The sequence below is a fragment of the Anomaloglossus baeobatrachus genome, chromosome 7 (genome assembly GCF_048569485.1).
Source record: "Anomaloglossus baeobatrachus isolate aAnoBae1 chromosome 7, aAnoBae1.hap1, whole genome shotgun sequence".
NCBI classification, from domain to species: Eukaryota; Metazoa; Chordata; class Amphibia; order Anura; family Aromobatidae; genus Anomaloglossus; species Anomaloglossus baeobatrachus.
In genome coordinates, this window is record NC_134359.1 from 58,475,394 (window position 1) to 58,492,893 (window position 17,500).

Here is a 17,500-nt window from a genome sequence, read left to right on the forward strand (position 1 = left end):
TGATATATATATGTGTATGTACGTATCCACAAAGAAGAAGAATGAGACCGCACCAATGCTGATATTTTATATCCAGTGATTCTTTATTCCATATGCAAGGTTAAAAGGTGTTGGAGGAGACCTGGATGCGGCCCCTTGCTGCGGACGACGGCCGTTTCGCCTGTAATTAGACTTCTACGGGTCCACGGGCCGCATCCAGGTCTCCTCCACCCGCTGACAGCTAAACACCTTTTAACCTTGCATATGGAATAAAGAATCACCGGATATAAAATATCAGCATTGGTGCGGTCTCAGTCTTCTTCTTTGTGGATCGTTGGGACTTGCTGCTCCTACTGTGACCTGCACGCTGATCCGGGATCCGCTTTGACAACTGGTGCTGTGTTTTCCCTATCTACGAGTGAGCCCAAGTTTGACAGGCACGCACGTGTAGTGCAGGACTGCGCTTCTCTTTGGATTTCTATGTATGTATGTATGTATGAATGTGTATATGTATATAAATGTGGAGTGCGGGAGGGTGCAGAGCCGAGCGGGGAAGTGTAGGGCTCCCTGCACACGTGGCCAGGGTAAATATCGGGTAAAGCACTTTGCTTGGTTACCCGATATTTACCTTGGTTACAAGTGCAGGGAGCCAGAGAGAGCATGCGTAGTGAAATCCTAAGGATTCCGCTGCTCAAAAAAAGTTACATGCTGCGTTCCTCCCGCTGGGTGGAAGCAACGCAGCGTCGCCCAGCGGAAGCAACGCAGGTCCTTTTGGTACAATCCGTCATCCATACAAGTCTCTGGGAAATAGCGGAATCCATTAACTGATTCCGCTGTTTTCCAAAAGGGCGGATTGTGACGGAAGGAAAACAACGCAAGTGTGAAAGTACCCTCAAGCAGGAGTTCAGCAAAGCTTCAGCAACAGTACCACAGATGAGAGCAAGCCACCTGCTTGCAACCAGAGCTTAAATGACCTGAATAATAGCACCAGTCCAGGGAAGAAAGGAGTATTTAAGCACCAAGAGAATGCTGATTTTCAACAGCTGGGTGAAAGGCGAGCTCCTGCTGGGTCCAAAAGGAGGAGAGGTATAAATCTAGCAGGAAAGCTACCTATACCAATGAATACTAACGGCAGGAACAATAGAAAGTCAGGGAGATTCTGCGCAGCCAAACAGTGACCTTCTATTGCCAGAAACCACATGACTGTCATTAGTGACACACCCATGACAGGCTCACAATCTATGAATATGTTTTTTGAAGTGTGGGAGGAAACCCACGCAAACATGGGGAGAACATACAAACTCTTTGCAGATGTTGTCCTTGGTGGGATTTGAACTCTGGACCCCAGCGCTGCAGGACTGCAGTGCTACCCACTGAGCCACCACAAGACTGCAGTGCTACCCACTGAGCCACCACAAGACCGCTGTGCTGCCCCAGTGCTTTTTTTTCCATTTTTTTTTTTTGTTATCCTTCTTCAAACAAGAATTTACATTTAATTTTCCTTAAAAATCCTTCCCCTCCAGACATTTTTGGACATTTGGTATCGTTACAGTAAGGAACCAATATCTTTTAATTCCCATCTTGGGGGGGGAAACGGCCGCTAAGTATCAGAATTGTGCTGTAATCTTTAAATGACCTGATGTTTCTATACTTTTATCAATAGCAAATTGTATGCAAACCTTTACTGTATGGGGGGATTTATTACCGAGCGTGTACATAATGTATCTGAGTGATTTTCTTTGATTGGCCCCAAGAAATACATTTGTGCTGGAAAAGTGGAAATGCCAGACTTTCTCTCCTGTATGAGAAATGTTGTGTGTGCGTTACACACTGGAAGATTTCTCAAGAACACTTCAGTGTTATGAAAAGATTACCATAATGCAACCTACTAAGGTTTATCTGCGTGACTTTTTTATCTTAAGTACCAGAGTATAGATTGAAATTGCCAGGGGACAAATTTAATGGTTTCACCTGAACACAATTGAAGCAGTTTTTTTTTTTAAAGTTTCTTCATAAAACTATATTTCATATAACTTATTTTTTTTTTTTTTTTTTTTTAAACTTTGAATTTTTATTGAGATTTTCAATTTACGTTTTTCATACATAAAATAAAACATAAAATTCACAATTCTTATCGAACCTAGACAAACAATGACAGGACAGGTGAGGAGGGTTAGGAGGGGAGAGGAGAAATAGGAGGGAAGAGGGAAGGGTTTCAAGAGTCCATGCTCCTTCCATAGGACCCATAGGCCTCAGTCTCACAGATCCTCCTGTCCCGCAAAGTAGTCCCATGGTGCCCACACGGCCTGGAAGCGGTCAACTGTGTCATGCAATAGTGCCGTGAGATGTTCCATGCGTCTAACGTCCAGTAATCTATACTTGAGGCTCTGGAGTGAGGATGTCCCTGGCTGCCTCCAATTCTTTGCAATTAAGCATCTGGCCGCCGTAAGGATGTGGGACAAAAGCTTAGAGGCCGTTTTTCCCAATCCCCCATTCCCAAGACCCAGAACATAGATCAGGGGATCAAGATCAACCTCTATATATAGTACTTTATGGATCAACCCTCTAACCCGCTCCCAGAAGGGGACTATCCCTGGACAGGACCAGAATATGTGCAGAATGGTGCCCCTGCCTCCCCCGCATCTCCAGCAACAAGCCGGTATGGAGGGGTCTATGCCATGAAGGAAATCTGGAGTGTGGTACCAAAATAGCAAAATTTTATAGATATTTTCCTTATATAGTGTGCATATTGACGTCTTGGCGGCGTTTCCCCAGATTGCTGCCCATTCCTGAGGAAGTATCCGCCTTCCCAATAGAGACTCCCATTTCCGCATGTATGGAAAAGACCCCTCGGGCCCCTCCCGTGAATCAGAAAGCAAAATGTAAATTTCCGAAATCAGCCCCTTAGTATCAGTGCCCCTTCTGCAAATTTTCTCAAAATCTGTGGGAATCGAGGCCCCTGCCCTGCCAAACAAGGAGCCAGCCAAGTCTCTGATCTGCAGATATTGGAAAAACTCTCGATTAGAGAGAGAGAATTTATCTCTAAGGTACTCAAAGGAATGGATCTGCATTGTACTTCCATCTATAATGTCTGCAAATCTGAATAGGCCTGCCTTGAGCCAGGGGTGCACCATGTCCGACTCCAGACTGCTTGGGAGCAAGGGTTGGTATATGAAGGACACCAGAGGGGAGCAGGGGGATGCCAAAGGAAATCTTCTAATGCAAAATGCCCAGAGGTCCCTAGTGAACTGCATCGGTCCAAGAAGAGGGGGGGGCGAATCACACTGGGCCGGGGGCCACAGGAGCGCGTTTGGATGTATAGGCGCCAGCCAAAGTTTTTCAATCTCAGTCCACCTGTTGTATGCCCAAAGGGACACCCAACAGGGGATCCTCCTAAGATGGGCCGCCCAATAGTATTTTAGGATGTCCGGGACAGAAAGCCCCCCCCTGTTTCTCCGAGCCATCAACACCTCCCTGGCCACCCTATGACGTTTGTTACACCAAATAAATCTAAGGATAGCCGCCTGAAGGGACTTCAGCTCCTTTATTGGTACCTTAACTGGGAGGGTTTCAAAGAAATATAATAATTTTGGGAGCAAGCTCATTTTAACCGCCGCAATGCGCCCCATCCACGAAAGAGGGAGGGGCAACCACTTGCTCAAAAGAGTTCTCAGCTCTCGGAAAAGGGGGGGGAAGTTAAGGTTATAGAGGGAATCATAAGTAGATGTGAGGTTAACCCCCAGGTACTTGACCGCATCTGTCTTCCAACGAAACTTAAAATTCAAACGCAGGTAATCCAGGGCCACCGGGTCGAGATTCAAGGGCATTGCCTCCGTTTTGCTAGAGTTGATCTTATACCCCGAAAGGCTCCCGTACCTACCCAAGGTGCACATTAAAATTGGAAGGGACACATGGATGTTAGTAAGTGTAATGAGCACATCGTCGGCAAAAAGTGAGATTTTAAACGGTTTATTCCTGACCAGAACCCCCGAGATGTCTGGGTTGCTCCTGACCGAGGCCGCGAGGGGCTCTATGCATAGTGCAAAAAGGAGGGGGGACAGGGGGCACCCCTGCCTGGTGCCATTGGAGATGAGAAAAGGCTTAGAGATGTGGAGGGGGAGTTTGATAGAGGCCGTAGGAGCGCTATACAGGGACTTCAAGGCCCGCATAAAGCCACCCCGAGATCCCAAAGACCTCCATTGTCTTGAAGAGAAAAGGCCACGCAAGGCGGTCAAAAGCCTTCTCTGCATCTAGACTCAACACCAACGCCTGTTGCTTCGTCCGATTTGCCACATCCACCAGGTCTATGACCTTCCTGGTGTTGTCCCCCCCCTGACGGCAAGGGACAAAACCCACCTGGTCTTTATACACGAGTTGGTGGCAACCATCGATTAAGCCTGGCCGCCAAGAGCTTGGTGAACATCTTCAAATCGGAGTTCAAAAGGGCTATTGGTCTATAATTAGCACAGTCCAATGGGTCCCTGGGTGGCTTGGGCAGGAGGATTAAATGGGAGTGTAGCATGGATGGAGGGATAGGGTCACCCTGAAGGAAAGAGTTAAACAAGGCGGCCATGTGTGGGAGGAGCTCCGCCGCAAACACCTTGTAATAAAAATAAGTAAAGCCGTCCGGGCCCGGTGACTTCCCGCCAGGCAGGGCTTCCAGAACTTGCTCCAGTTCCTCTGTAGTAATCTCTTCATTCAAAGCCGCGGCTGCTCCGCAAGGCAGTGAAGGGAGCTCAAGGGCCGAAAAATAGTCCCCAAGTGCCCCAGCCCCGCGCGAAGCCATGCCCGGGGGAACCGGAAGGTTATAAAGCTTGTTGTAGTAATTGAAAAAAATGTCAGCTATTGAAGCGGGGTGATAGTGGATAGTGCCCTTTTCGTCGCGCAGAGCCTGAGGGCATGAGGATGTAGCGCGCTCCTTAAGCTGCCTGGCGAGTAAGGTATGAGCCTTATTACTCCTTTCATAGTATCTTTGTTTGGAAAAGGTTAGCAATTTTTCTGCTCTGCCAATTGCCAAGTCTCTCAACTTTTCCCTAAGGCTGATGACTCTCCTAAGAATAGTCAGTGATGGGGCAGCCGCCAGTCTCCCCTCCTGTAGCTTAAGATGGGCCGTTATAGAGTCCCGCTGGCTTGTGGCATTCTTTTTAGCCCTGGCGCCCTCTATAATGCATAGTCCCCTCATCACTGCCTTGTGAGCTTCCCAGAGTGTTGCCGGCGACGTGACCGTGCCCGTGTTCAACTGAAAGAATTCGACCAGTTGCTTATTTAAAAAGGCCCTAGTGTCGGGATTTTTGATCAGAGATTCATTAAGGCGCCAATGCTGAGGCCTAGGTCGAGGACCATCTTTCTTGAAGTCCAATATGAGTGGGGAATGGTCTGACCACGTAATGGATCCCATTTCCACCCTCTCAAGACGCCCCAGCAGCTGTGAGTCAATGAAAAAATAGTCTATTCTGGTGTGCGTCTGATGCGGATGCGAGTAGAAGGAAAAGGCCTTCTCTCCCGGGTGGTCCACCCTCCAAGCGTCGTATAAAGCCCCTGATCTAATGAGCCTACGAAAGTCCCGGGACAAATTTTTCAAAGCACCCGATGGAGGGTGTCCACCCACAGAGAGTCTGTCGGCCACCTCCGAAAAAGGGATGTTAAAGTCTCCCCCCAACACCGTAGAGGCCGGTGCCAGTCCGCCTATCAGATCGAGTATTTTCTTAAGAAAGCGTATCTGCCCTTCATTAGGTGCATAAATGTTGGCCATTATGTGCGGGGATCCCCCCAGTTGGCCCTCCAGAATCACATATCTACCCTCTGGATCGCAGTGAGAACCCGTAATTTGTAGAGGACAACTGGAGGATATTAAAATAGCAACTCCCCCCCTCTTGGAGCCCGAGTAAGCCGAGTAATGGATGGGAAAGCGGTGGGACGCAAATTTGAAAGTGTTTGATTCCACAAAATGTGTTTCTTGGATAAAGGCTATGTCTGCACCTGATGTTTTCAGTTCCTGTAGCAGCAATTTCCTCTTACGGGGTGAATTCAGACCTTTTACGTTAAGAGAGATAATGCGGGTCATATCTAAAACTTAGAAGTAAGAAAAAGCTAATGGCACACCTATACCGTCGGGGGCATGACTTCCCCTGTGAAGCCGGCCAGAGGAGATGGTCCATACGACAAAGGGCCGCAGCTCCCAGGGACTCTAGAAGGGGTGGTACCTGAAAGGACACATAAGGAAAAAACATCGGGGAGGGGGGAAGACAAGGACAAACATAGAAATGAACATGAATTAAGAACATTAACCAAAATGCATAAACCTTAGGCATAGATTCCCGGGGGGTCAACCCGGAAGGGAGAGACCTAGAGGGAGGTTCCCCAACCCGTCTGAGCTAAGAGAGCCACCCCCCTCACTCCCCAGTAGCCCTCCCACGGGGGTCAGTCCAGTGGGCACGGGCCCGTGCCAAAAGGAAACAAGGGAAAAAAAAACAAAACAAAAAACCTCAACCACTAACTCCAAGTAAGGGGACCGGGCTCCCGCCAACCCCCCTACCACCCACGGCATCATTGTGGCTACAGCCCCCCCCCCCCTTATGCAGCTCAACAGACCCAGAGGGCCGCAGATGACACAATGGACAGTCAGAGGCTTGCTGTAGAGAGAGTCACAGTATCACAAAGCATGCTCAGCCACTGGAACTCAGAGGGTATAAGAAATAGGCACCAACCAGGTTAAGAAGTGTCCTCAACGGTGAGCCGGGGAGGGGGGCGACCCGCGGCCCCTACCTCCTCTCCCCCCCAAAGCCCCACGCCCTCCACCCCTCACCTTGGACCACACGGGAGGGGGCGGCCCTTCCAACCTTTGCAAGTCCCAATCTGGGATACAGACCGCTGGAATGTCCAGTGCTTCACAGAACAGAGTGGTATCTGCTGGAGTGCGAAGGGTCGCCGATTTACCCCCTCTGCGCGCTGTTAGTGCAAACGGGTAACCCCAGCGGTATGGAACCTGGTGCTCCTTCAGGCTCGTGAGGAGGGGTTTGAGGTGCCGCCTTTTCTGGAGTGTGATGCGAGAAAGATCCGGGAAAAGCTGGATTTCCTTGCCATTGAACACAGGTGCCGTGCGCCTCATTCTAGCCTTAGCCATGATCAGTTCTTTGGTGGAGAAGTCGTGAATGCAACAAATGATGTCCCGGGGTTGGGTGGATAAATTCTTCGGCTGTAAAGCCCTGTGTGCCCTGTCCAGCTTGATGATGTTAGAAGGGGGAGCGTCCAACACTTCATTAAAGATGGATTGTAGTATGGAGTTTGTGTCCTCGGGCCCATCTGACTCTGGGACCCCCCTCACACGGACATTGCAACGGCGTCCTCTGTTGTCGAGATCCTCTATGTGAGACTGCATATCCTCCATTATTTTTTGTTGCGATGTTGCCAGTTTGTGTAATTCTGATACATGGGATCTGGTGATGTCATGCTCTTCCTCCAGGGATTCAATTCTGCTAGACAATTGCTGCAAATCTCTCCTCACTTCAGCTATTTCTGACCTGCAAGTTGCTTTAACCTCACGTATGAGGCATTGAAAGTCCTCTTTAGAAGGAAGTTTACTTATGAAATCATGCATGTCCTTATAGAAGGTGTCTGGCCCTTTAAGGTGAGCACCTGCAGTAATAGACGCTGGAGTTTTAGTCTGGTGCTGGGGAAGCTGGGAAGGTTGATCTCCACACCGAGGCCCAGAGGGGGGAAGCAGGCTGCTCTGTTCCCTGATATTACCAGCTGTGGCTGCAGTCCCTTCTCCCGGCAGTGGGGAGGGCTGCCCCCCGACCTCCACCTTATCTCCCACAGCCACTATGTGCTCCTGGGCCTGCTGCTGCTGTGCCTGAGGATCCGATGCAGTGCAGGGCTGCTGAGCCAAGGCATCCCCTGTTGGAACTGCTGCAGAGATTCCTCCACTTTCCCCTGTGTCCCCGCTCACCCACTCCTCCTTCTCTTGCTGCTTAGCAGGCCGGGCCAGTGCCTCCATTTCCCCTCCATGCTCCTGGAAAGATGGCGTCCGGGCCTCCCCTGGACCCTGTTCCAGGCCCAAGAAAGTATCCAGCGCCGTGGTGTGCAGCGGGGGGGCCACCGATGCCTGCTGCGATGGTTTAATCCTCCGTGGTCCCATCCTGAGAGCCGGTGAGTAGGTTTGTGCTTATGATAAGTGCTGATTTAGCTGAGGGTCAACAGGAGCTCCTCTTCCCCACGTCCACTCAGCTCAGCATCCTGGACACGCCCCCATAACTTGTTATTTTATCAACCATTATTATTATAATGTAACGGCCTCCAGCTCGATCTCGAGGCAGGACAACTTGATGGATGAACGCTCTGTAGGAAGATCGATCGGGTGCAGCCTAGATAGGTCCACCAGGGTCTTCTCAGACTAGATAGGTCCACCAGGGTCTTCTCAGACTAGATAGGTCCACCAGGGTCTTCTCAGACTAGATAGGTCCACCAGGTTCTCCTCTGATGTTTTCTTCATTGTATCAAACCATCAGGTTGCTGGTCTTCCTCTTCGCCTTGTTCCTTCCACGATGTCCTTCTCCAGTGATTGCTTTATTTGTATCATGTGTCCAAAGTAGGCAAGTCGCAGCTTGGTCAATGGTGATCCTTGCGTCGAGTGACGTGTGGCTTGACTTGTTCCGAAATTAATTTGGTTTTTCTTGCCATCTATGGTCTTTGATATTCTACAGCAGGGGTGGGGAAACTTTTTTTTTTTTTACTGCTGGGGGCCATTTGTGAATTTTTATCAACCTTCGAAGGCCACACAAAATTATCTGTAGTGCCCCTGAACCCCTCAGGGCACTACTAGGTACTGCATTCTGACAAAGATACAGGGCCTACCCCCAAGGACCTGGAAGACCAGTGGCGGTACCACCAAAACACCTAACATCCCCCAGTTTCCCACTCCCAATTAGGGATGACTGACTAGTCCGGGACCCAATGGATGGCCACCCAGAGGTGGAGCCAGTCTAGTCCACTAGACTGCAACCTGGAGGGAGGGGACAGACAGACGCTCAGTCGGACAAGGAGTCCGGTAATGACAGTCGAAGGGGACAGATGTGTCTCCAGACGGGGTCATGTAGCAGGGACCTTGGTGGCGTAGGAGAGTGGTTGCCAGGGAGGGTACAGCCAGGTACCCCTAGAACCAGCGCACCAACTGGGCACAGGGCCCTAGGTCAGGCGACAGCTTCAGACAACCTGACAAATACCTGCAGTGAGGGGACCTTCATGGACCTCACTGACCCAAGAATCCAGGGGCACCAGCAGTAAAGATTAAGCCAGGGACCGGAACAGAACACCGACCCTACAGGGTTCGCACTGCCCGCCATACAGACGAGAGACTGTCTAAAGACAGTAAGGGACCTACAAACGCTCCAAGCTACGGGGTCCCACCAACCAGTGAGAGGTGACTGGAAAAGATCCTACCAGGTCACCACACCGGCACTGAGAAAAAAGGGACCAGCCGTCCTCAGTGCCTCAACTCAACACCACCGAGAGTAAAAACAGAAGTTGCACTGCATCCCAATCGTGTGGTCTCCCTTGTCTCTGCGCCGGATCCCACCATCCACTCCCTGGGGCCTGGCCCTACTTGCGGAAGGCCTACCATCAATGCTGCCACCACCATCAGCCCCAGTGGTAAAAGACTGTGCAGCAGCGGTTCCATCACCATAACCGCAACCCACAAGTGGCGTCACAATATAAACTCTTTCATGTCCCCTGTACATATTCCCCCATTTTAAAAAGCGACCCCCAGGGTCACAGAACCGGGCATCGGCCGTGACACAGCATCCCCGTACATATATGGCCTGGGACAGAGTACCCCATAGCTCTGGGCGTCACATATCAATGTGGCTATATTTGATGAAACAATTAACTAAGCCGTACTGTGGTGGCCGGAGCGGTTTCTTTTTGGTGCGGTGGTTAATTTTTGGTGATATTGATCATGCAACTTTGCTTATCACTACTACTTTTCCAGGATTGTCTTGGTCTGGAGCGCAGTCATCTCTTTGATAATGATTGATAAATCATATATATCACATAACAGATGCTGGGACTGCTGTATATACATCACATAGGAGACGTTGGGACTGCTGTATATACATCACATAGGAGACATTGGGACTGCTGTATATACATCACATAGGAGACGTTGGGACTGCTGTATATACATCACATAGTAGACGTTGGGACTGCTGTATATACATCACATAGGAGACGTTGGGACTGCTGTATGTACATCACATAGGAGACGTTGGGACTGCTGTATATACATCACATAGGAGACGTTGGGACTGCTGTATATACATCACATAGGAGACGTTTGGACTGCTGTATATACATCACATAGGAGACGTTTGGACTGCTGTATATACATCACATAGGAGACGTTTGGACTGCTGTATACATATATATCACAGGAGACCTCGGGGGCACATGCATCACACAAGGGGCTCAGGACATGTGTATGACCTATTTTGAGAGGTAACTATTTAAGTGAATTATCCTGTTGGCTAAGTTAGTAATTAACTAATATAATACATAAATGGACAGCAAAAATAAACCGTCCATATTCTAAATATACAGGGGAATTAATTAAATACTTGAGTGTTGCAGTATAAAAGTCACACATTTTTGCATTTTGGTGCCATCTTCGCCATTTCTCTAAGCAGTCATTGGCTCGTAACAGGAGATGGCATGGGTGAGCTCGCCCTGGCAGACAGCGGTGTGTATTGTAAGGGCAATGTCCTGCGGCTCCTGACCGCAGCACGTTTTCTACTTGATTCCTTATAATACAGTTCAGGCAGCACAAACTCCATAAACCTGATAATATGATGCGTGGTCCTTAGACGCAGACCCTCCAGCCCAGCTCCCCCAGAAATAATCCAAAAATCAACCATCAATGAACAACACTCCGGAAGGTGTTGATTACGCTTCTTGTAATTTTTAGTTTTCCGAGTGAAAATTTCTCCAGATTCAAAGACTCTCAAATACTAAAATTATAACAATGTTTTGGCTACATTATTGGTTAATCAACACCTTGCGGAGCGCTGTTTTATCCTGGTTGATTTTTGGAGCACTTTTTCTGACTCAAGTGCAGAAAGAGGTGCTAAGTTCATTAAAGGGAATTTGTCACCAGGTTTTTGCATCCTAATCTGAGAGCAGCATAATGTAGAGACCAAGACCCTGATTCCAGCGATGTGTCACTTACTGAGCTGTTTGCTGTCATTTTGATACAATCAATGTTTTCTCTGCTGCAGATCTAGCAGTTATACAGAGCTCATGAATATGCTGGACTACCTGCAGCACGCCAAGTAGTCCTGTAATGATAATCTACTGCTGATTAAACAGTGATTTTATCAAAACTACACTAAGCAGTGACACATCGCTGGAATCAGGTCTCTGTCTCTACATTATGCTGCTCTCAGAATAGGCGGCAAAAACCTGGTGACAATCTGAGCGCAGCATAATGTAGAGACAGAGACCTGATTCCAGCGATGTGTCACTGCTTAGTGTAGTTTTGATAAAATCACTGTTTAATCAGCAGTAGATTATCATTAGAAGACTGCTTGGCGTGCTGCAGGTAGTCCAGCATATTCATGCTCTCTGTATAACTGCTAGATCTGCAGCAGAGGAATCATTAATTTTATCAAAATGACAGCAAACAGCTCATTAAGTGACACATCACTGGAATCAGGGTCTCTGTCTCTACATTAGGCTGCTCTCAAATGAGGGAGCAAAAACCTGTTGAAAAATTCCCTTTTAAAGCGCATCTGTCACTACGGTTTTACCACCTAATCTGAGAACAGCATAATGTAGAGACAGACCCTGATTTCAGTGATGTCACTTACTTGGCTGCTTGCTGTAATTTTGATAAACTTGCTGATACAAAATATTTTAGCAAAATTTACAGCAAGCAGCCCAGTAAGTGGCACATCACTGAAATCAGGGTCTGCCTATACATTATGCTGCAGTGATTAGATAGATTAGATAGATAGGGTAGAAAAATCTGGCGACAGATTCCCTTTAACACTAGAAGTCCCAGGAATTTCGAGCTCCATAGGATTCCAATGGTAGAAATGTTAAATGACCCCTCTCTGAGACTTCTAGTGTTAAAGGGAATTTGTCACCAGGCTTTTTCCACCTAATCTGAGAGCAGCATAATGTAGAGACAGAGACCTGATTCCAGCGATGTGTCACTTACTGGGCTGTTTGCTACAATTTTGATAAAATCACTGTTTTATTGAATAGAGATTATCAATACAGGACAAGTAAACCTGCTGCCATGTTGGGCTCCATATTCATGAGCTCCAAATATTCCTACCTCACCACTGGTTGGAAGATTTCTGCCTATGCACAGTGCACACAGAAAGCTGCCAATCATTAGTGTGGGTGGGGGTTATACAGGGCCTAGCATTCTGGCAATGTGCCACTTGCAGGGCTGCTTATTGTAGTTTTGATAAAAATCACTGCTTTATCAGCAGGAGATTCACTAGAAGACTATTAAACCTACTATTATGTAGTCCTCCATCTTCATAAAAACCTGTATAATCCCACGCCCCCTAAACTGATGCCAGCTTTCTGCCTATGTACAACATTCATAGAACTGGTAGATCTGCTTTCTGCCTGTGCACAGCATTCATAGAACTGGTAGATCTGCTTTTTGCGTGTGCACAGCATTTATAGAACTGGTAGATCTGCTTTTTGCGTGTGCACAGCATTCATAGAACTGATAGATCTGCTTTTTGCCTGTGCACAGCATTCATAGAACTAATAGATCTGCTTTTTTGCCTGTGCACAACATTCAGAGAACTGATAGATCTGCTTTTTGCCTGTGCACAGCATTCATAGAACTGGTAGATCTGCTTTCTGCCTGTGCACAGCATTCATAGAACTGGTAGATCTGCTTTCTGCCTATGCCCAGCATTCATAGAACTAATAGATCTGTTTTTTGCCTTTGCACAGCATTCATAGAACTGGTAGATCTGCTTTCTGCCTGTGCACAGTATTCATAGAACTAATAGATCTGCTTTTTGCCTGTGCACAGCATTCATAGAACTGGTAGATCTGCTTTCTGCCTATGCACAGCATTCATAGAACTGGTAGATCTGCAGCAAATAAAACTGAAAACTTGCAGCAAGCAGCCCAGTAAGTGACACATCGCTGGAATCGGGGTCTCCATTCATACATTATGTTGGGGTAGAAAAAAAACCTGGTGACAGATTCCCTTTACAAAGTGTCTGAATTTGGCACAATTTGATGGAGAGTGGCGTGGAGAATGTCAGCCTTCCTCCCTTGGTCTTGGATTTGCTCTGCTTTGCTGGGATGTAATTGCTCGGTAGATGGAGAGGCGCTGTAGACGAGTCTGTGACCATAATTCCAGAATGTCACTACATACATTTTTTTTTTTGTAGAACCGAAAAGTAACGTTTTCACTAATGACGAGCGTTGATTTATACAGTTTAACGTGATGATGTCTCAGAAATGAAAGGATATATTAACTGTTATTTGTCTTTTCCCGTCTCTCCTCGCAGGGTATATGACTGGCTGTCATAGAGTTTTCTCTCCATCAATCAATCATATCTACTTACACAGGCAGTTAAACATTCAACAAAGGAGATGTTTCTTTTTCCGGAGACAAAGAAGCTTCGCTTATAGTATAGTTTGGCCAGGTTCGGTTTCTCCGGCTCATCCAGTTCCCGAGGTAACTGTAATTTCTACTATCTGATTCTTTCCCCAGTCAATATAAAGGTTGACTGCACTACTGATCAAGTACATTCATCCAGTGACAGCCAAGAGCCGAAATCCCGGTCAAATCCCAAACAACAGAGCCGCGTGTATTCAGCTCCCAGCCGGATAGTGTTATGAAGAATAGGTAATCAGTGCATAGGTGAGCCCGGCATCCAGACAGATAGTTACAGGCAATCTGTCCAATGATGCCGACATCGGCGGGGGGGCATCAACTCCGAGGAAGTGGCCGGCAAACTTGTAAAAAAATGTGCCATAATGTTAGTAAATGATTTAAGTAAATAAGATGTTTTTATGGTCGATATCCAACCCGCGCCATCGTCATTAGGCGGACTGGTGAGAAAGTGATGAGCGTCTATTGAGGCTGATGTGGTTACCTTGGAAGAAAAACATAAGCTCCTATAATAAGGGTTTTTTTTTATGTAACCATTACTATCTTTCAGTACTGGAAAGAAAAGCAAAAAAATACACAGCCTGCTAGTGATAATGATACATCTTGTGTTATATACCGCTGGCAGCCGGCGCTGCAGTTCACCTACCGGAGCAGCAAGAGCTCCGCGGACTCGGCAGCTCAAAGTTCCTATCGAAAAAGTTATATGATGGGCAAAGACCGAATACACGGAGATACTGTGTCATTTCAAGCCATTAATTGATTGGATTAAACTCACGGCCAAATGTATTTGGTTGCTAAAAACTCACTTCGAATATTTCCTCTTAAAATCATATAGTTCCCGTACAAGCCAATCTGCAAATTAGTAGGGGCTGTAAAGTTAAATTTTACTCTTAATATAATCCAACCTCTACACACACAAAAAAATGTAAAATTCTGAGTTAATCCATGGGGTCCTCCATTAGCGGGATCTGACTGTGCATTATTGTTACACCATTTATTCTATGGCGCTTTACAAGTGAAAAGGGGTACACATAATAGGCCAAGTACAATACAAGGTATAGGAAGAGAGACAACCCTGCTCATGAGGGCTCACAGTCTACAAGGGATGGATGAGGATACAGTAGATGAGGGTAGAGCTGGTCGTGCGGTGCTACAGTGGACTGAGGGGGATGGGTGAGGATACAGTAGATGAGGGTAGAGCTGGTCGTGCGGTGCTACAGTGGCTTGAGGGGGATGGGTGAGGATACAGTAGATGAGGGTAGAGCTGGTCGTGCGGTGCTACAGTGGCTTGAGGGGGATGGGTGAGGATACAGTAGATGAGGGTAGAGCTGGTCGTGCGGTGCTACAGTGGATTGAGGGGGATGGGTGAGGATACAGTAGATGAGGGTAGAGCTGGTCGTGCGGTGCTACAGTGGATTGAGGGGGATGGGTGAGGATACAGTAGATGAGGGTAGAGCTGGTCGTGCGGTGCTACAGTGGCTTGAGGGGGATGGGTGAGGATACAGTAGATGAGGGTAGAGCTGGTCGTGCGGTGCTACAGTGGCTTGAGGGGGATGGGTGAGGATACAGTAGATGAGGGTAGAGCTGGTCGTGCGGTGCTACAGTGGATTGAGGGGGATGGGTGAGGATACAGTAGATGAGGGTAGAGCTGGTCGTGCGGTGCTACAGTGGATTGAGGGGGATGGGTGAGGATACAGTAGATGAGGGTAGAGCTGGTCGTGCGGTGCTACAGTGGCTTGAGGGGGATGGGTGAGGATACAGTAGATGAGGGTAGAGCTGGTCGTGCGGTGCTACAGTGGACTGAGGAAGATGGATGAGGATACAGTAGATGAGGGTAGAGCTGTTCGTGCGATGCTACAGTGGACTGAGGGGGATGGGTGAGGATACAGTAGATGAGGGTAGAGCTGGTCGTGCGGTGCTACAGTGGCTTGAGGGGGATGGGTGAGGATACAGTAGATGAGGGTAGAGCTGGTCGTGCAGTGCTACAGTGGATTGAGGGGGATGGGTGAGGATACAGTAGATGAGGGTAGAGCTGGTCGTGCGGTGCTACAGTGGCTTGAGGGGGATGGGTGAGGATACAGTAGATGAGGGTAGAGCTGGTCGTGCGGTGCTACAGTGGATTGAGGGGGATGGGTGAGGATACAGTAGATGAGGGTAGAGCTGGTCGTGCGGTGCTACAGTGGACTGAGGAAGATGGATGAGGATACAGTAGATGAGGGTAGTGCTGGTCATGCGGTGCTACAGTGGATTGAGGGGGATGGGTGAGGATACAATAGATAAGATTAGAGCTGGTCGTGCGGTTCTACAGTGGACTGAGGGGGATGGGTGAGGATACAGTAGATGAGGGTAGAGTACGTTGTGCGGTGCTACAGTGGATTGAGGGGGATGGATGAGTATTTAGTAGATGAGGGTAGAGCTGGTCGTATGGTGCTACAATGGACTCAGGGGAATGGGTGAGGATACAGTAGATGAGGGTAGAGCGGGTCGTACGGTGCTTCAGTGGACTGAGGGGGGTGGATGAGGATACAGTGTATGAGGGTAGAGCGGGTCGTACAGTGCTACAGTAGATTGAGGGGGGTGATGAGGATATAGTAGATGAGGGTAGAGCAGGTCATGCGGTGCTACAGTGGATTGAGAGGGATGGGTGAGAATGTAGTAGATGAGGGTAGAGCTGGTCATGCGGTGCTACAGTGGATTGAGAGGGATGGGTGAGAATGTAGTAGATGAGGGTAGAGCTGGTCATGCGGTGCTACAGTGGATTGAGAAGGATGGGTGAGGATACAGTAGTTACAGTAGATGAGGGTAGAGCGGGTCGTACGGTGCTTCAGTGGACTGAGGGGGGTGGATGAGGATACAGTGTATGAGGGTAGAGCGGGTCGTACAGTGCTACAGTAGATTGAGGGGGGTGATGAGGATATAGTAGATGAGGGTAGAGCAGGTCATGCGGTGCTACAGTGGATTGAGAGGGATGGGTGAGAATGTAGTAGATGAGGGTAGAGCTGGTCATGCGGTGCTACAGTGGATTGAGAGGGATGGGTGAGAATGTAGTAGATGAGGGTAGAGCTGGTCATGCGGTGCTACAGTGGATTGAGAAGGATGGGTGAGGATACAGTAGTTACAGTAGATGAGGGTAGAGCGGGTCATGCGACGCTATTGTGGACGAGGGTTACTGCGGGTTGTAGGCTTGTTGGAAGAGAGACGTCTTCAGATTCATTTTGATGGTTTCCTTCATAGGTAAGAGTCTGATGTGTTGGGGTAGAGCGTTCCAGAGTATGGGGGAGGCACAGCAGAAATCTTGTACGCGATTGTGGGAAGAGGAGATGAGAGGGGAGTAGAGAAGGAGATCTTGTGAGATTCTAAGGTTACATGTAGGTAAGTACCGGGAGACTAGGTCACAGATGTAGGGAGGAGACAGGTTGTGGATGGCTTTGTAGGTCATCATTAGGGTTTTGATCTGGAGTCGTTGGGCAATGGGAAGCCAGTGATGGGATTGGCAGGAGAGGTCAGGGAAATAGCGATTGCAGAGGCAAATTGGTTGAGCAGCAGAGTTTAAAATTGGAGGGGTGCAGAGTGTTAGAAGGGAGACTACAGAGTAGGAAGTTTGAGTAGTCTAGGTGGGAGATGATGAGGGCATGTACTGTGTTTTTGCTGATTCTTGGTAAGGAATACACGAATCTGGGAGATATTTTTGAGTTGTAGTCGGCAGGAGGTGAAGAGGGCTTGAATGTGTGGTTTAAATGATAGAACAGAGTCGAGGGTTAAAATAGATTTTAGGGGTGCGAGACTATTAGAAGGGAGGCCACAGCAGGGGGTTGCAGTAGTCCAGATGGGAGATAATGAGGGCATGCACTAGTGTTTTTGCAGATTCTT

General features: G+C 48.2%; 1 protein-coding gene across 3 annotated transcripts in view; it reads left to right on the forward strand.

Annotated features, from left to right (window-relative positions):
* Positions 1–17,500, forward strand: part of METAP1D (methionyl aminopeptidase type 1D, mitochondrial) — a 247,847-nt gene that overhangs the window by 117,604 nt on the left and 112,743 nt on the right. For 2 of the 3 annotated variants that reach the window (XM_075318866.1, XM_075318867.1), the window contains exon 2: positions 13,524–13,693. In XM_075318866.1, coding sequence (XP_075174981.1) covers positions 13,524–13,693 — 170 coding nt within the window. Of the gene's footprint in view, positions 1–13,523; positions 13,694–17,500 lie in introns of those variants that run through there. The other variant, XM_075318868.1, reaches the window with a different exon arrangement.